Source organism: Anser cygnoides, chromosome 36 (assembly GCF_040182565.1).
Source record: "Anser cygnoides isolate HZ-2024a breed goose chromosome 36, Taihu_goose_T2T_genome, whole genome shotgun sequence".
Taxonomy (NCBI): Eukaryota; Metazoa; Chordata; class Aves; order Anseriformes; family Anatidae; genus Anser; species Anser cygnoides.
Window position 1 is genome coordinate 1,996,330 of NC_089908.1, and position 20,480 is coordinate 2,016,809.

A 20,480-nucleotide genomic window follows, 5' to 3' on the forward strand; every position below is an offset into this window, starting at 1 on the left:
ACCTGTTCACTCTCCCTTTCTCCTTCACCACCACCCTCTTATCCCCCGAGCTAGTTACGGTGGTTCTCCGAGATGTTGAATATCCTTGGGATACTCAGACCAGCCTGCTCTTGTTGTTATGTCTCCTGAATGCGCTTCAGGTTTTGTTGAGGGTTAAACAACTACTTAGGAATCTCATCCGGAGATCTGTCTTGAGGCGGGATAGTTGCGAGTGGCAGGGAGTGTGGGAGGATATGGGCAGGTTTCTAGAGCAGTGGTCACCTCCAGTGTTTTGGACATTCACCCCTGAACAACTGCAAAATCCTAAAAAGCTGGCAGAATGCTTGAAAAAAAGGTGTCATGACTCTGGCAGTTCCAAAGTGACACAAATCACTGTAGCGTGCTGGGGTCTGGCTTGTGCCTATCGAGCTGCAATTGATGCTACTAGCAACCTAGTGACAGACGCTGCAGCCGCTCCTGCTCTTGCAGCTGCTCCAGTTCCAGCTCCTGCAGCCGCTCCAGCTCCAGCTCCTGCAGCTGCTCCCACTCCTGTGGCTGGGTCAGAGAAACGAGCTGTAGCAGTGCAAGTTGACCCCGCAGAGGGTATTCCAACCCCTGTGGCAGACCCTGTGTCTGGGTCAGAGAAACGAGCTGTAGCAGTGCAAGTTGACCCCGCAGAGGGTATTCCAACCCCTGTGGCAGACCCTGTGTCTGGGTTAGAGAAACGAGCTGTAGCAGTGCAAGTTGCCCCTGTAGACAAGGTGAAAAAATGGTATAGAGGCTCAGGTCGTTTAGAACGCAGACAGTCTTCTGCTAAGTCTGGGCATAGTGAAGACGAGGCTGGGCCATCAAAGGTGCAGGAGACTGAAGATGAGGATGGGGATGTCGAAAAATCAACAGTAACTACCCGGACTCTATACCAGCGTGAGCTACGAGATGTGCGAAAAGATTTTGGTCGCTGTATAGGCGAGCAGCTTGTCACCTGGCTGCTCTGGTGCTGGGACACCGGAGCCAATTATGTGGAATTAGAGGGCAAGGAAGCCAGGCGGCTGGGATCCCTTGCTAGGGACGCATGCATTGACAAAGCAATTGGAGATGGAGCACGATCTCGCAGCCTCTGGAGGCGTCTCCTGTCAGCTGTGCAGGAAAGGTATCCCTTCAAGGAAGAACTTGTATGTCTACCAGGCAAATGGACCACCATGGAGAAGGGAATTCAGTACCTGAGGGAATTGGCCGTACGGGAAGTAATTTATAAGGACCTAGACGACGCACAAACATCCGCAGATCCAGATGCAGTCCGGTGTACACCACCCATGTGGCGGAAGTTTGTACAGAGTGCACCATCATCATATGCCAGCTCATTGGCAATACTAGCCTGGAAAGCGGAGGAGAATCCCACAGTGAATGAAGTGACTAAAATACTCCGGCAGTACGAAGGAAATCTCTCCTCTTCCCTACAGGCCTGTGTCTCAGCTGTGGAGAAACTCTCTGAAGAGGTCCACCAACTTAAAGAGAATTTATCTTCCCCTCCACCTGAACGAACCAGTGTCCACCAGCTAAAAGAGAATGCTTTGGAGAAACTTTCTGAAAAGATCCACCAACTTGAAGAGAGATTATTTTCCTCCCCACCTGTACAAACCACTGTCTCAGCTATTAGGGGTAAACGTTCATCTATGCAAGGAAGACAATATGGTGGGCACACACACCGCGCCACCCTGTGGTTTTACCTACGTGACCATGGACAGGACATGAGAAAATGGGATGGAAAATCTACCGCGACCCTAGAGGCACGGGTACGTGAATTGCAAAGGAAAACAAGTGGGAAAAAGGGATTCTCTGAAAAGTTTGCTGCTCCAACTTCCAGCAGGCAGTCCTTTAAACACAGAAACGAAGATTCTGACCAGGACTAGAGGGGCCCTGCCTCCAGCCAGGGGGAGGAAAGGGACAATCGAGTTTATTGGACTGTGTGGATTCGATGGCCTGGCACGTCAGACGCACAGAAGTATAAGGCTTTGGTAGACACCGGTGCACAATGTACTCTAATGCCATCAAGCTATAAAGGGCCAGAGCCAATCTGTATTTATGGTGTGACGGGGGGATCCCAGCAGTTAACTGTATTGGAGGCTGAAGTGAGTCTAACCGGTAATGAGTGGCAAAAGCACCGTATTGTGACTGGCCCAGATGCTCCGTGCATCCTTGGCATAGACTATCTTAGAAGAGGATATTTCAAGGACCCAAAAGGGTTCCGCTGGGCTTCTGGCATAGCTGCCTTGGAGACAGAGGACATTAAACAGTTGTCTACCTTGCCTGGTCTCTCAGAGGACCCTTCTGTTGTAGGGTTGCTGAGGGTTGAAGAACAGCAAGTGCCGATCGCTACCACAACTGTGCACCGGCGGCAATATCGCACCAACCGAGACTCCCTGAGTCCCATCCATAAGCTAATTCGTCAACTGGAGAGCCAAGGAGTGATCAGCAAGACTCATTCACCTTTTAATAGTCCTATACGGCCAGTGCGAAAGTCTAATGGTGAGTGGAGACTAACAGTGGACTATCGTGGCCTGAACGAAGTCACGCCACCACTGAGTGCTGCAGTGCCGGACATGCTAGAACTCCAGTATGAACTGGAATCAAAGGCAGCCAAGTGGTACGCCACAATTGATATCGCTAATGCATTTTTCTCCATCCCTCTAGCAGCACAGTGCAGGCCACAGTTTGCTTTCACTTGGAGGGGTGTCCAATGCACCTGGAATCGGCTGCCCCAGGGGTGGAAACACAGCCCTACCATTTGCCATGGACTGATCCAGTCTGCGCTGGAGCAGGGGGAAGCTCCTGAACACCTGCAGTACATCGATGACATCATTGTGTGGGGTGACACTGCAGAAGAAGTTTTTGAGAAAGGGAAGAAAATAGTCCAAATCCTTCTGAAGGCCGGTTTTGCCATAAAACAGAATAAAGTTAAAGGACCTGCAGGAGAGATCCAGTTTTTAGGAATAAAATGGCAAGATGGACGTCGTCAAATCCCAATGGATGCGATCAACAAAATAACAGCTATGTCTCCACCAACTAGCAAAAAAGAAACACAAACTTTCCTAGGTGTCGTGGGGTTTTGGAGAATGCATATTCCAAATTACAGTCTGATTGTAAACCCGCGCTACCAAGTAAGCCGTAAGAAGAATGCTTTTGAATGGGGCCCTGAGCAACGACAAGCCTTTGAACAAATTAAGCAGGAAATAGTTCATGCAGTAGCCCTCGGGCCAGTCCGAACAGGACCAGATGTAAAGAATGTGCTCTACACCGCAGCCGGGGAGAATGGTCCCACCTGGAGCCTCTGGCAGAAAGAACCTGGGGAAACTCGAGGTCGACCCCTGGGGTTTTGGAGTCGGGGATACAGAGGATCTGAAGCCCGCTATACTCCAACTGAAAAGGAGATATTGGCAGCATATGAAGGAGTTCGATCTGCTTCGGAAGTGGTCGGTACTGAAGCGCAGCTCCTCCTGGCACCCCGACTGCCGGTACTAGGCTGGATGTTCAAAGGAAGGGTCCCCTCTACACATCATGCAACTGATGCTACATGGAGCAAGTGGGTTGCACTGATGACTCAGCGGGCTCGAATAGGAAACCCCAGTCGTCCAGGAATCTTGGAGGTGATTATGGACTGGCCAGAAGGCAAATACTTTGGGATATCATCAGAGGAGGAGGTGGTCCGTGCTGAAGAAGCCCCACTGTACAACAAGCTACCGGAAAATGAGAAGAAATATGCCTTGTTCGCTGACGGGTCCTGTCGTATTGTGGGAAAGCATCGGAGATGGAAAGCTGCTGTATGGAGTCCTACACGACGAGTTGCAGAAGCTGCTGAGGGAGAAGGTGAATCGAGTCAGTTTGCAGAAGTGAAAGCCATTCAGCTGGCTTTAGATATTGCTGAACGAGAAAAGTGGCCAGTTCTCTATCTCTATACTGATTCATGGATGGTAGCAAATGCCCTGTGGGGGTGGTTACAGCAATGGAAGAAGAACAACTGGCAGCGCAGGGGCAAGCCCATCTGGGCTGCTGCATTGTGGCAAGATATTGCTGCCCAGGTAGAGAACCTGGTTGTAAAGGTACGCCATGTAGATGCTCATGTGCCCAAGAATCGGGCTACTGAAGAACATCAAAACAACCAGCAGGTGGATCAGGCTGCTAAGATTGAAGTGGCTCAGGTGGACCTGGACTGGCAACATAAAGGTGAATTATTTATAGCCCGATGGGCCCATGACACCTCAGGCCATCAAGGTAGAGATGCAACATACAGATGGGCTCGTGATCGAGGGGTGGACCTGACCATGGACACTATAGCACAGGTTATTCATGACTGTGAAACATGTGCTGCAATCAAGCAAGCCAAACGGTCAAAGCCTCTTTGGTATGGAGGACGATGGCTGAAATATAAAGATGGAGAGGCCTGGCAGATTGCTTACATCACACTCCCTCAAACCCGCAACGGCAAGCGCCACGTACTTACAATGGTGGAAGCAACCACCCGATGGCTGGAAACATATCCTGTGCCCCATGCCACCGCCCGGAACACTATCCTGGGCCTTGAAAAGCAAGTCCTATGGCGACACGGCACCCCAGAGAGAATTGAGTCAGACAACGGGACTCATTTCCGAAACAACCTTATAGACACTTGGGCCAAAGAACAAGGTATTGAGTGGGTGTATCACATCCCCTATCATGCACCAGCCTCTGGAAAAGTTGAACGATACAATGGACTGTTGAAGACTACACTGAAAGCAATGGGTGCTGGGACATTCAAAAATTGGGATACACATTTGGCAAAGGCCACCTGGTTAGTCAATACCAGGGGATCTGCCAACCGAGCTGGACCTGCCCAATCAAACCTGTTACGCACTGTAGAAGGGGATAAAGTTCCTGTAGTGCACGTAAGAAACATGCTGGGTAAAACAGTCTGGGCTACTCCTGCCTCAGGAAAAGGCAAACCTATTCGTGGAATTGCTTTTGCTCAGGGACCTGGATGCACTTGGTGGGTAATGCAAAAGAATGGGGAGGTCCGGTGTGTACCTCAAGGGGATTTGATACTGGGTGAGAATAGCCCATGAGTTGAATTGTAGTATGTTAATTATTATATAATACTGTATGTCATCACTACCATGATTGCTATATATCATAGATGAAAATGGTGATTAATTAGAATGTATTGGAAAGAGTGTAACCTGAGCATGACATAAATGGTATGGAATAAGGGGTGGATATCTGTCCTGGTTCCAGTTAGGACAGAGTTAATTTTCCCTCATAGTAGCTGGTAAGGTGCTATGTTTTGGATTAGGGTGAGAAAAGCGCTGATAACATGCTGATGTTTAATTGTTGCAGAGCAGTGTTTACACCAGGCCAAGGACTTTTCGGCTTCTCGCTCTGTCCTGCCAGCGAGCAGGCTGGGGGTGCAGCAGGAGCCGGGAGGGGACAGACCCAGGACAGCTGACCCAAACTGGCCAAAGGGGTATTCCATACCATCTGACGTCATGCTAAACAATATATAGGGGTGGCTGGCCGGGGTGGGGGGCCGGCTGCTCGGGGATAGGCTGGGCATCGGTCAGCGGGTGGTGAGCAATTGCATTGTGCATCACTTGTTTTCTTACACATTATTATTATTAATACTATTATCATTATCACTATTATTATTATTATTGTTATTATTATATTCCTGTCTTAATAAACTGTCTTTATCTCAACTCACCGGCTTCACTTTCCCGTTTCTCTCCCCCATCCCAGAGAGGGAGGGGGGAGGGTGAGCGAACGGCTGTGTGGTGTTTAGCTGCCAGCCGGGTTAAACCACAACAAGCCTCTCAATTTTTTCTAGCCAGAAACACCTTGCAAATTAGACCCAGATTTGGGAATACTTTTGGAATGAGCAAGTACATATTCTTTCAGTGAATGTACAAAAATAAAGTGCTAGGGTTTATTGAAGACTTTAAGCCCAAGATACCTGTTTCTTCTTTAAAAAATTTAAACAAAGCCTGAAAAATCTTAATTTTAAAGAGCGGCCTCTGTTCTGGACTCAAACTACCCATGCCTGACAGCATCACTTTAAATATTAAATATGCTAGCCTTGCTCAGGATCTATTTTTAACACTGTGTCATTTAATATGTCAAATACTGCTTGTCAGATCACTTATACAAAGTACAATTGTCTCAATTGTAATCTTCACCTCTTCTCCAAAATTGCTAGTCTTACAACTAGTATTTTAAATAAATCAAAGCAAATCTTTCTTTTTTTGAAAACCTGCTCTTATTTTGGGCCCGGTAGTGGAGGCAGACCGAGAGGGGCTGTTTTCTGGCACGATGTTTCCTGGGAGCTCCATTGCAGTGAAGGAACTGCCAGCAGCCCGCAGCTCTGAAACAACTGGTGCGATCAAACCCTCTTCTCATAGCCAGCTCACGGTTTACTCATGGCAGAAAGCACTTTTAAGCTCCTGAACTTCAGCCTGCTGAGCTAGATGGGAGAGTGCATTGTTCCTCCAAAAGACATCAACAGCTGCTGACTTGATTGTACCATTTCATAGCAGGGAGCAAAAAAGTGGGTATGTGTGTAGGTTGTTTGGAAAAAGAAGGAATTGTCTTGCATTTAGAGCAAAAGGTAGAAAAAATCAGTTACAGTAAACTTAACATGATGACTTTGGGTTTACAATAGAATTGCCTTAACACCCTGTAGAAGATTAATTTTATTGTGCTATAAAAAAGTGTTACTTTAAAGATGGAATTGAAACAGTTCCCCGTCCACAGAGGCTTAGGCTGAATCAATTCAAGCTCTTCTCAGGGTAAGAACTGAGGGAAGAAAAGGGCACAGAGTTAAGTACCAGAGCAGAGGACACAGATGAAAGAAAAAGATTTGGGCAGAGTCCACAGGCAAAAGGGACACGGAGCGGAAGGCAGGAGCTGGGGAGAGGCAGTGGCTGAGCTGTGCAGTCATGAAACGTGAGGATGAAATGTTTCACTGAGAGAGAAAGCAGGACGAAGCCTGGGAGAGGAGCAGTTTGCAAAGCAGAGGGGAGAGAACAGGAGTCCACCACTAGTACTGGCCAAGGCTGGAGGCAGGGAGGAGCAGATCACAGGGATTATAAAGGAGAAGTTGGAGATGACTCTGAGCAAATGAATCCAGCAAGCTGGATCTACCTGGCAAGAATGTGTTTGCTGTCCTTCCTCTCCCCTCTTATTCAGACCTGGAGAAAGGAACACAAACGTTGTCTGTGGGACATGCTTTTTCTACAGGTTAATTTAGAAAAATGGTTTGGGGAATACTCATGTTTTAAAAACTGATGAACAAATTCTGTTTCTCCTTCTGGAAGAGGTTTCACAAAGGGGACTATGACTGTTTTGCACAGTACCCGACTGTGATGTCTCATTTCCATGAATGATGCAATAAATGCCTACCCTCAGCACAAGCTTTTCAGCCATGATTCAGTCAGTAATTAAAGCTCTTTAAATGATAGCTGTGTTTAACAACTGGCGAAATGGGATCAGACTGTCCAATTACTGCTGTGACTTTACAACTTTTTAAATAAAATCTTATCTTGGTAAGTATGTGGCATCTATAAAAACAGCTTTATTTTCCTTCAGCGAGACCTGCTTTATAGAGAATAGCTGCCAAGCGGAACAAAAAAAGAGCTGTGCCAAAAGCTTGAGGTTTGAGAGAAAAGGAGGAGAGGTGCCAGAGGTGTTTCTGCATGCAGCAGAGCAGAAAGACTGCAACTGGTACAGGCTGTGGTCCTTCCTGAAGAGGCCACCTGCCTCGTTACTTGCAGGGGTGAAGCGGCTGTCAGGGTACAGGCGAAGCTCCCTCTCAGTCCCAGCCAGGGCTTGCAAGATCCAGAAGCCTCGTTGCACAACTGCCCCCACTGTCTGCACTGCAGCCTCATTTCTATTTCTAAAAGTTCTCCATAAAGGTGTTGGTGTAAAAGGTGGGAGGGATCTCTGACCTCAAGCTTGGATCCTGAGAACAGCTGGAGATGCTGTAGAATCACTTCCATTGGTCTGCTAACCTAGGCAACAGCCTCCTTTGTGTGTACCCACCATAGGCCCATGGAGCAACATGCCCCGTGACCTGCTCCAACCAGCCCTCTTCCCTCCATGAAGCACTGTGAAAGAAACATGCTGATTCCCCCACTTTGGGGAAGCTCTTCTCCCCAGCCCTCTGAGCTGAAACTGATGGACACGATGAAGTCCAACAGTTGCTAACTGAGCAAAAAAAAACCATGTTTAGTTTGCTGCTGTTGCTCCAATCCTACCTCTTGTCCATCATTTGGTACATCTTTCTCACTGACACCATAAGAGCCTGGGCACATGGGTGGTGCTTAGCTGCACTGCTGTACTGTGCCTGGCACACTGGGGCTCTGCTGTGCACAGCTTGGTGCAACGCTGGCTGCTGTAAATGGAGACAAGACAGACTGTCCCCAGGTTCAGGGCAGAAGGGCTCCTTGAATGTTCCTCCGTTAATGTTCAGCTCAGGTTCATTTCCAAGACCACTAGGGTACCCTCACCTAACAAGGACCCTGCTATTGCCAGGACACAAATATTGATGACATCCTCATCCATTCTGCTTTCCCACTGTAGCACATTGAGATTGGAAACTCTCCTGAGTCTCTGAAGGATCCTTTAAGATTTCAGAGAAATGACAAGAAGTTTTCAGGGTGCTGTGAGCATCCTCCATGAATAAGGATAGCAGTTAAAGAACATGAATTGCAGTGAATTCCTATACCAGCACAAGCCCCTTCCCTTTGAGAAAGTATGTGTTATTTCTCCATAATAGAGCCCTGGACAGAGCACTTTAGCCCCAACATTCAATAAGCAGGCAGTAACCTTTCCCAGTTAAGAGCTGAGTGTGCAGCACAGAGAAGACAAAGGGAGAGCCCACACCACTGAATAGTCAGAACAAATTCAATTAACTGTCAGGTACAGTTTAAGGCTCATCATTAATAAATCAAACACAGAATTAAAAAAAAAAAAGCATCATCCAACCTTGTCTGTGGATGTCGTGGTCTGTTCTGGAGCCAGTTTACATTAATTACACTGGGCTCTACTTGCTTCCCTTGCCTGCTACACAGAAACTCATCTACCTGCAGAGATGTTAGAAGGAATTATAAAAATAGTCAGACCGGGGGAAGTGTTTCTTTGCAGAGGGCCAGAGGAGCAGGTGGAACCTACATTTGAGGACACGGGGCTCTGTGAAGCCAGAAAACTTAGTCCTATCATCCCTTTCCTGTGTTGGCTCTGTCGAAGGTGTCAGCACCTGAGCGGGCAGCTTTGTTAGCACAGCTGATGTTAGTCTTTTTAATGTCAGGAACAAAGTGCACATCATCTTTGGGGGTGAACACACTTTTAAATGGGGTCTCTATTTGCTTCGCAGAAAGCAGCGATGACAGCAATATGCAGCATGTAGTGAGACCTCTGAACAGACCATGGGCTTATCACTGCTGGGGTGTTCACTGCTGTGGTTAGGTTCTGCCAGGGTAGTTTTTATTCTAATCACTACTTCAATTACTGTGTTTTTCCCTCCTTCTATCAGAGATTCTCAGTAATTTGCTTAATTTGTTTACCTCACAACCTACTGCTAGTGAAATAAGCAGGACATGATCTGAGCTACTTCTTACATTTGTGACAGATTATGGCAGGTCAGGGCAGTGCAAAAAAGAGAACCTGTAATTTGCAGCTCTGGTCTTCTGCTTCAAGCACAAAACCTCCATTCAGATGCTTTGGCACATTCTGATTACAAAGTGAAATAACTTGTGTAGAAGCAGATCTCCAGGATTAGCTCACTTTCCTGGACTACCACATATGTTTATACTATAAAAACTCCGAGGCTAGAGGATGGTCAAATCCTGCCCATCAGAATAATACAGCTAGCTCATAGCCTCTTCCTACACGACCTTTTATCTGAAGCCATGTTAGTCAAGACTGTTGTGTGTGATACAAGATGTGAGTGCACGTGTGTCTATCGGCTGGTGAGGCAGGTGGGTACGCAGTGACTTGTCACAGGAGAGGTGCACGTATGATGGAGGAGGGCTGGGAGGGGCAGTAAGACCCTGGTGGGCTGGCATAACAAATTGAACAGCAGTGACAGAAAGACTAGGATCATTTAGTGTAAATGTAAATCATGCCACATCGTGCTCGTATTTATTTGTCCACACTTTGCTTTGCTCCTGGCTTTGCTGACTGGTACTTCCCTTCCCTCTGTCTCATCTACCTACACACATCCTCCTGCCCAGAGATCTCTGCTGAACCCCACTGGGTTGCTCGATTCCAGTTTCTCTTAATGGCTTTACTGTTTACTGGTGCCTGTGTCAGCTACAGCATCTCACACACCTCTTCCTTTCTGATCCTCTATTTCTCCTCTAGCTAATCTTCAATAACATGCCTGTCACATCTGTTTTTCTGCCCTCGTCTTTGCCACTCTGTCTGCAGACAGCCCTGCTGCCCTTAACGTGATGCAGCTGTTCACTCTCATTCCCTTCCAAACAGCCTGGAGATATCCTACAGGAAGGATGCTGCAATAAATCTGTGTACACAATTTCTCTTACAAATGGTAAGAGTAATAACATATGAAATAATGTTTAAATAAATTCCTCCCAGCCCCAGGAGACCTCCGAGTGGTAGGCTGCACTTCTGTCTTCATGAAGAAAATCAATAGCAGTGCTATATTGCCACTGCACTCTGGCTTCCACATTACTCATCCCCCCTCACCCCCCCCCCCCAACATACAGACTGTGTTCAAGGAAATGGGTGCTCCCAAGGGAGGAAAATAAATGGCTTTGTGCACTTAAGGTAACGATGTCATTTGAGGTCACCAAGCAAACAGTTATGGATACGGAAATCTGCAGTTTTGTCAATAGAGCTGGAACCTGGGGACCTAGCTAAAGAGATACAGCTTTTTAATAAAATGTTTCCCTAATTTACTTACAGAGCTTCTTCCCAGGAACAACAGCTGCTGTACCTAATTAACATTAATCGCCTTGTTACAGAAGAACTGGGAATAGTACAGTACTTGAGGTACTGACAAAAGGATACACTAATGGCATTGATTTGTCCAGTCTACTACAACCTTCCCTTATTATTCTACTTTCTGTATTGAAACACTTAGAAGTCACAAGCTGTGAAGCAGACTGGGAAGAGATGATGCAGAAAAGAAGCCAAGGATGCAGACAGGTACCAATCCATTCAGACTGCACAAGAAGCTTGATACCTGCTCCCTTTGGGATGGCATCTCCCAGAGCCACTTTTTCATCTTGACCTCTGGCAAAAGCAGCACTGGAAGGGGGTCTCTGAGTGAGGCATCCTTTTGAACAGCACTGGGACAGGTTACTCCACTGTTCATTTTGTGTCTCTTCAGTGGATCTGCTTTAGAACAAGTTCTGAACCCATACACAACCTTATGAGAGTGGTTCAATAGCTACACATGAGTTAAATAACTACACATTGAAAGATCAGTTTCAGAGGCAACATGGAGAGTTAAAGGCAGCCTGTCCTTTACTGGGCTAGAGACCATCTGTAAAGTTTCAACCAGAAATACACGAATTTTGTTATGTTGAACCCTGAGGGCTTTGTAGTTCTCAGCTCATTGACTGATATTCCCAGTACTACTCATCCCTGACAGTATGGCAATTTAATATCTGCCACGAATGCACAGCAGCAGGCTGGAAGGCAGGAGGCAACACCAAAGCTTGTGCTGTTAGCCTCTGTCCCCAAGTGGATGATTCCTTTGTTCACTCCAGTCTCCACTAAGATGGGGCCCAGCCATAAATTAGATCCTTAGTGTCCTGGTTCCAGTTAGGACAGAGTTAATTTTCCCTCATAGTAGCTGGTAGGGTGCTATGTTTTGGATTAGGATGAGAAGAGCGCTGATAACATGCTGATGTTTTAATTGTTGCAGAGCAGTGTTTACACCAGGCCAAGGGCTTTTCGGCTTCTCGCTCTGTCCTGCCAGCGAGCAGGCTGGGGGTGCAGCAGGAGCTGGGAGGGGACAGACCCAGGACAGCTGACCCAAACTGGCCAAAGGGGTATTCCATACCATCTGACGTCATGCTAAACAATATATAGGGGTGGCTGGCTGGGGTGGGGGGCCGGCTGCTCGGGGATAGGCTGGGCATCGGTCAGCGGGTGGTGAGCAATTGCATTGTGCATCACTTGTTTTCTTACACATTATTATTATTAATACTATTATCATTATCACTATTATTATTATTATTGTTATTATTATATTCCTGTCTTAATAAACTGTCTTTATCTCAACTCACCGGCTTCACTTTCCCGTTTCTCTCCCCCATCCCAGAGAGGGAGGGGGGAGGGTGAGCGAACGGCTGTGTGGTGTTTAGCTGCCAGCCGGGTTAAACCACAACACTTAGTTTTTTCCAACTCAAGCACACCAGGGAACAACATGCTGAATTTCCTTGGGACAGGATTTCTGTTGCCGTTTCACCCTTACCAGAGTTGCTTGCTGTAAGTGAACATCATTCAAGTTAAGTGACTGAGGTTTCAGAGAATGTTGTTAACAAGCAGGAATTAATACAATAGCACAGGAGAAATAATTTGGTGCTTGGAAGTGGACACACGTGATTGGTGTCTCTGTGCAGAATCCCTGTCCCCAGCTAGAGGCTGAGAAAGCCAGAGATATGAAATCCTCTCCTGCCATCAGGTAAAATCTTAGACATGGAGAAGTCCAGTGATGGAGCGATGAGCAACAGGTAGGGATTGGGCCCATTCCCTCACAGCCTGGTTACGTCTCCGTATGTCACACTCCAGTGCTGGGTACCACTGGGCTCCCTTTTAGCAATCCTCTCAGCAAGCCCCTCAGCTTAAGCAAGACCTGCAACAGCCTCTTGCAAAATTCAAGGATAATCCTGGTCAACCCCTAGTGTGGCATTTGCCTCAAAAGGTATTTGGATAATGCCCTCATTAAAAGGCTTTAACTTTTGGTTAGCCCTGAAGTAGTCAGGCAGTTGGACAAGAAGATCTTTGAAGCTCCCTTCCAACAGAACTATTCTATTCTATTCCAGCATAGATGAAAAAATATTTTATTTCCTGCTATTTCTTCCTCATTATCCAAATATGTTTTGTATACTTATTGCTGGATTTGACAGGTATTATAAGGTTATACCATACAACAGGGTGATATAAAACTTAATTGGATATCTGCAGAGTGCTTTGAGCTTAAAAGGAGATATGGTACATAGCATATTCTGTATGGTATGTATAATAGAGCAAAAAAGTGAAAATTTTACTCAAATTCTTGTATCTTTCAGGACATTTGATGTATCCTTTAAATATGCTTTTTTTTTTTAACATCAGCACTTTTTTTTTTTAAATAAACAACATCATAGAGAGGTGGGACTGATACAGAGAGAAACAGAAGCAGACAGAAAGCCTCGGTGGTCTAATCTGAGATCTCATCTCTCCTTGGAGGGAGAGCATTATGGTTATGTGTCAGAGCACAGCTTTTTCTCCTTCCTTCACCTCACCCTGCTTGACTCAGGCCCCCCTATGGCTGCTCAGTTGCTCTCATCTCCTTCTTGTCATACAGAAAGCCAAAAGGCCAGGCTAGGATGATTCAAGATGCTTTTATGCTCACCCTAGCGATAGGTCCAGGCTCCAGGAAAGCATAATTTCCTCCCTGACAGTAACAGGACTGTGGCTGACCTGCTCTAAGAATGATCTGTGCAATGTCTCCTGGAGAAAAAAAGCAACATCCTACAATGCAGCTGGCCCCAGCAAAGTGTTAGTACCCTATTAATTCATGAAATAGCTCTGCTCTGTTAGCTGTAGGACAGCTTCCTGCCTCTTGAAGCAAGGGAAGTTTTTGGTTAGGCTGGCAGATTATATAATTGAGCAACAGCAACTTACATTAAAGGCAAATTTGTGACATGTGCTTCTCCTTATGGGGCTGACTAGTACCAGCCACTGTGGCTTTTTTGGTACTTAGATAAATACCAGCATGAGATCTGAGCTGGGAGAGGAACAAAACTGTAGATAGGAAAGTGGGAAAATTATCTGCTACATTTGCAATTCAGGTCACTTTTTACAAGAAGCTTTGCAAACAAAATCTAAAATAAAAACCACAAATATTTTCAAGCCAGCATCAATATGAAATAGGCTTCCTTTTGGGACTTCATCTGCATGTAGCTCACTCAGTCCTAAGGTGGGATCCAGTGTGCTAGATTAGACATTTGCTGATCACATACAGTTAGGCACCCCACTGAGCAATCTTCCAAAAGCAGTGCCATATTTCTCTACCTAGTTTAAGGAGAGAAGGTGCTTACATCTAAGCAGACAAGATCCCACCAGAGCCCTCCAAAAATACCCACCTTTCCCCATTAGCTGACTGGCAACTTTATAAAGAAGCAGTTAAGAAACTGCTCCAGAACCTAGCTAAACTAAAGACAGCAAGGAAGTGCTGACATCAGGTGCACTGCATCCCTGATGGGTGTCTAGAAGAGCGAGCCCACAGAGAATAATTAGGAGGTCAAAAGGCTGGGAAGAAAGGTATTGGCTGCAACATTTGAGCCTCTTCTGAATATAGCCCATAAAGCATGTATTTTCATAAATGGAGAAGATTTATCCTTTTTCAAGAACCATGTCCAAGGAGAGCCTCTCTAATTTTCCACAAAACAATCAAAACTCCCTAATGGCAGCTTGATTTTTCATACCCATCATCAGCCCTTGTTACTTTGCTTGCCTGAAGCCAGTTACAGTCAGCGAGCCCTTTCTGGGGTGGAGTATCTCCCTCCAGCACATTAAGTGTACTGGCCAGGTGTCATGCCTTGGACACTGCAGTTTTCCTTCCCTCTACAACAGTTGAGATTGCATGAAAGCCTACATTGAAGCCAGCCTGCATGCTAGTCACGGACACTGAGTAAGAAAAGGAAGCAGGTCTCAGAGGGATGCTGCTATGAGTCGCTCTGTCTGTCTGTCTCTCTCTCGTATGTTCATCTTGCAGACAGGGATGTGGGGGATTTACTGCCAAGCTCCTGGCGTGATGGATGTGTTGATAAAGATGCCACTGCCACAGTCCCTCATCACCACTGTAGCCTGTGCTGCAACCTATTGCCACACTGCCTATTTTGTTTTAACGCAAACTGTCACATCACTGACTGCTAGGTAAGACAGACAGGCTGTCTGGATGGGGATTTCAGCGCAAAGAAGTGAAATTAAAAATGCAAAATAGAAAAACAGATGGCATAAACTTCATTAAAATAATATGTCATCTTGTGGGGATCCCATGGGGATCTGTTACCTTCCAGTGGATATGGAGCCCCTGAGGTTTACATTTAGGGATTATTCTGTTCCTTCCTCTCCTTATCACGACTCTCTTCTGTTTTCCAAAGGCTTGTGGTATGTGTTCCATCTGGATATGCCTCCTAATAAGGATGTGCTGGAGACATCTCCCAGCACTAATGGACACCCAACCCCCCCAGTGCTGTCGGGAGCCTCCTTATCAAGTGATTTGCAGGCAAGAAAGAAGCATGGCTGAGTCCTGAAACTTCAAGAGAAAGACAAAGTGGGAGTGTTAGGAAAGTAAGGAGTACATAATTAATATGGATAGAATATCTGTAAGTCTTAAGATGATGAATTACATGAGGCAGGAGAAGTTACTTTCCCTTGATGTGAAGTTTGTCTCTTTTTAGATGTGGTACCAGCAACAAGCTAAATACTTTACTATTCTGCTTACAAACCAGGTGTAATCTTTAGGAACTTACTAGAAATAAAAGCCACCTGTGAAGATTTTCTTGTATCTAACTGACCCCCAAACAAACATGTGGTAATGCCATGTATTTACTTATGGGGCAGAGAAACAACCATAGAAAGGACATTCAAGCAGCAGGATAAATCTGAGTTCGGAGCATGCAGCACAGCACACTTTCTGTCGCCTTCAATCACTGTGGGCTCTGGAAGCAAAACTTGTATGCATGCTGGGTTGCTATTTAATTGAGCTCATTTAAACCAAGCTTCCAGCAAGCTGTTGTGGTTTAACCAGGCTGGCAGCTAAACACCACACAGCAGTTCGCTCACCCTCCCCCCTCCCTCTCTGGGATGGGGGAGAGAAACGGGAAAGTGAAGCCGGTGAGTTGAGATAAAGACAGTTTATTAAGACAGGAATATAATAATATAAGGAATATAAGGAATATAATAATAACAATAATAATAATAATAGTGATAATGATAATAGTATTCATAATAATAATGTGTACGAAACAAGTGATGCACAATGCAATTGCTCACCACCCGCTGACCGATGCCCAGCCTATCCCCGAGCAGCCGGCCCCCCCACCCCGGCCAGCCACCCCTATATATTGTTTAGCATGACGTCAGATGGTATGGAATACCCCTTTGGCCAGTTTGGGTCAGCTGTCCTGGGTCTGTCCCCTCCCAGCTCCTGCTGCACCCCCAGCCTGCTCGCTGGCAGGACAGAGCGAGAAGCCGAAAAGTCCTTGGCCCGGTGTAAACACTGCTCTGCAACAATTAAAACATCAGCATGTTATCAGCGCTCTTCTCATCCTAATCCAAAACATAGCACCCTACCAGCTACTATGAGCTACTTAACTCTGTCCTAACTGGAACCAGGACACAAGCACATATGACAGATTTATATATGAATCTTCACAGAGTATAAAATGACATTTATCAACCTTCCGTCAGAGCATTTGATATTTGAACAACTGATTCTGATTTAACAGTGAAAAATGCCACTATCCATACAGAAAACTTGCAATAGGATTAAAACCCTAGTCACTACCATCCCCAACAATGGCTCTGCCAGGTAAGCTATTAAACATTTATGTACTACCTTAACTTTGTCTAGGCTTAAAGGGATTAAAAAGCAGTCCAAATCCCGATGAGTTTAATGCAGAAGAGACTAAAGATTGAGTTGGAAGAAAAGGAGCCAGAGCTGGGAGATGTGAGACATTACGCTGCTTGAAAATTGCAAAGGTCGGGCAGATTTTAAGAACGACAGCAGCAGGAGCTGACTGATGTGGATTAAAAGCATGTTACACTGGCTGCAGACAATACCATCAGTCTCGTTTTGGCCCAGGTAACCTAGCACTCATCAGAGTATGGCTAAGAGTAGAGAGTCAATCCAAATACCGCTAGATATGCGTTCACCTAATTAAAGAGGCACACTGTATCCACAGGGAGAGGAGGTTTTTGAGCAGACTTTTCTCTGGAGCCTGGGCAGGAACGTGCTTGTCAGCGTTGTTGGACAATTCCTCCTAAGCAGGTAGATTTCACTAACTATGATCTTCATAAGCACAGTGTGGTCAGCACCGAGCATTCACTAGGCAGGAGCACTAGCAGGTCCTGGAGGCTGCGTTCTTCTATAACTCTGTGGAGCTCTAACATAATACAAGTTTTGGATGTTTTCTGTTATTCCCAGAAGACGCCAGTTGAGCCTGTCCCTGCTTTCATGGTTAAGCATGCTTTAATTTCCAGATGTAATATACCCCTCACAATTTATGCTTAACTTTTCCAATGTTGACACCATTTATTACGTCAAATATTTCTTTTTTTGTTCCTGATATTTACTTCCTGAAAGATTTATATATGGCAAGCAAATCCTTTCTCCATCCTGGTTTTACCAGGTTCAATATGCTAACCTCTTTTAGTTTTCTGTTATATGACAGGCTTTCAAATCCCATGTCTTATGTAGTTCTCATCTACGCCTAGCCCACACTAAATTCTTATTGGTGGAACTGAAGAGATGAGATTGCTACACTGCATTGCAAACATCTTACCCTGGCCTTTCACAATAGCAATGATACACCTTTATCTACTGGAAAAAGTGATACTGACTCTTCTAATATCTACCTTTCCCACTTTAATGGTGGATAATATCATTCAGCAGTGGCCAAATGGAATAAAATTTTCCCTACATGATAAAGCAGAAGTTTTGGCAGAAGAACTAATCATTCTGCTCTATCTGTATGTTTGGAAAAAAGCTGGGAAACTGCAAAGGTATGACTATGGCATATTTTTATGTATTAGTCCATTTTAACAATTGCTTATCTTGCAATCATATCAGGCTTCCTCTTCCTTAGTCACTTCCAGTTGGTAAACTCCAATTTACAGCAGATTGAGTTGCTCCTGTCATATTTTTCTCATTTCTATTATTTCAGTTTTTATGCCTTTTCTCTGTGGTATTTCTGAGTCTTTGTTGTACTGATGTCTCCCTCCTTTCTTAGCCAACTCCCTCCTGCTTTTTGTCCCTTTGTCATTAATGAACTTCTAAAAGAAATGACTGTTGGAGAAGTCCATTAACAATCTCCTTTCTTCTGACAGTTTCTCCTTCACCACTACCTAATGTAGTTCCCGGGGTTCTCAATTCACTGTCCCTGCTTATGCACTCACTTCATAAAACTGAAATTTGTTATAGATCTATTTTAAATTACCTTTACATTTAATTTGCATGAATTGAACTTATTATCTCTGAATCCAAATCTATTTTTGATGATCAGATCTTCTATGATGTCCTCATGTGTTACCAAAGCCAAGTATAGAATAGCACCATTTTCTGTCACATTAGTGAATCTCTGGAGGATATCTTTATTGTCTAGAAATACAAGAATGTCTCGGACCTCCCAATAATAGTATCAATTGCTCTCCAACCTAATTCCTGATGTTAAATTATCCAAAACTACTGCAGTAGTAATTACCTCTCTAATAACATTACAGAACTCTTTAGGTAGTGAAAAAGGAACCTGATGGCATATGGCATGCTGGCAGTGATTATCTTTTACCAAACTGTGAGTTGAGCTGTCATTAACACTGCTTTCTGCCTTTTCCTGAAAGGCAGCTGCCGGTTTTAGAGTACTTATGATTGCTATTGCAGGGCAGATCTACTGTCCCAATGCACTTGCTCATATCCTCTATCAATAGTTCAAGGTCTTCCACTTTGCTGCATAACCTTGCTGCATTTGCACATACAACTTTGTCTTTTCCTCCCTAGTCACTCTTTCTTCAAGATCACTATTCAACTACTTTCTTTCACTTTGCTGTCCATGGACCTAGTCTACAAAATTCCTTTATGCACTGCAATGACCAGATTTGTCTATTATTCAATCTCTCATATACTCCATCAGAGCCTTGAGACTGCACAAGTGCTTCCAGCCTTTTCTGAGTGTTTCTTTAAAGCTTCTCTTACCAATGAAGCCAACACCACTGTTTGCAGTAGTACTGCAGGTCCTTGGGTTAAACCTACCTATTGACAAGATCTCTTCATAACCACATAACAATGCTCACACTTTCCCAAATCTTGTTCAGACTTTATCTGTCTGCTGACCTTCCCTGTCATTTATTTGGTAGGGTCCGGAGCTATGCCACTGAACATCTGGGCATCCACTTTTTTTCAGAGCCTTCCCTGACATAGCACAGTCAACCTCAATCAGCTCTAGCAGTATCCCATCAATGTCATTTATTCTGATGCGAAGGACAACTATGGACTGCTTTCTGCTCCTATCTGGAAATTTTCCAGACCATTTTTTACCCATGCTCTAAGCAAAAAGCACACTATTCCTTTGACATGTCCTTTGTCAGGGTCTTGAGTCTGTATGGCACAACAGCAGCTCAGGTTTTGGAAGCAGGATGGCAATGTGTGGATTGCTGTCCTCTTGTAAGCATCATCTTTGTGAGGAAGCAGTGTATTGTGCTAATATATGCTGCTGCTTCCAGAACTTCAGAAATACTGCTCAGAAATAGCATGAGCATTTCTTTGTGAACTATTACAAACCTACAGTCCCTCCACCTCACAACACAGCTATGTCTTTTCCTGGTAATGGTCCAAGTCTCTGTTCCTCTCCCTTTTGTTTGCAGTCATCCTGTCCTCTTCTTTTTACAGTCCCTCTATATTATCTTCATTCTTTTTCTGGCCAAGCCTTAATCTTAGCTTGATGAAATTCTGTGAGTTTAAAAAGCTATGCCTTCCTTTTGAAAAAGACCTCTACCACAGCCCAAGACAAAGTGTCCTTCAACGTTTGTAGGTCAGTTCCCTGAGCAGTGGAATCACACTGATAAACTGCTCTGTGAGATTTCTGAGCTGAGCTGGCACATTCAGTCATACAAATGGAGATCTGCTTATGATCCCACTAGCACCTCAACATATTACAGACCCTAGATTCAGCCTTCTCATTCTTCATCAGCAAAGACTCACCTAATTTCACTTGGAGTGGGGGCGGCTTATAGTTCATGGCTACAGTCTCTCCCTCTCTCGTATCACAATCTCTGTCCGAAATAGATGCAGCTGTTGGATCCTGTGGAGATAGAAAATGAAACAGAACAGAACGGTTTAGCTAAAAGTTATGCAGTCACTTCTCTAACTGACTATTAGGTGAGTCCATCCCCACCTGCGTTCAGAGGGAGCAGAGACTATGCTGGTGTTTCAAATGGCTGAAACCTAGGGGAAAATCACAGAACTCTAGAAGCATGTTTAGTATGTTTAAAGTATCTCTGGAAATGCCAGATTTCAACAT

At 45.1% G+C, this 20,480-nt stretch overlaps 1 protein-coding gene across 3 annotated transcripts in view; it reads right to left on the reverse strand.

Annotated features, from left to right (window-relative positions):
- The window catches only part of LOC125181524 (protein FAM219A), a 157,351-nt gene that overhangs the window by 39,396 nt on the left and 97,475 nt on the right, over positions 1–20,480 (reverse strand). For all 3 annotated transcript variants that reach the window (XM_066986971.1, XM_066986970.1, XM_066986969.1), the window contains exon 2: positions 20,162–20,261. In XM_066986971.1, coding sequence (XP_066843072.1) covers positions 20,162–20,261 — 100 coding nt within the window. The remainder of the gene's footprint in view (positions 1–20,161; positions 20,262–20,480) is intronic.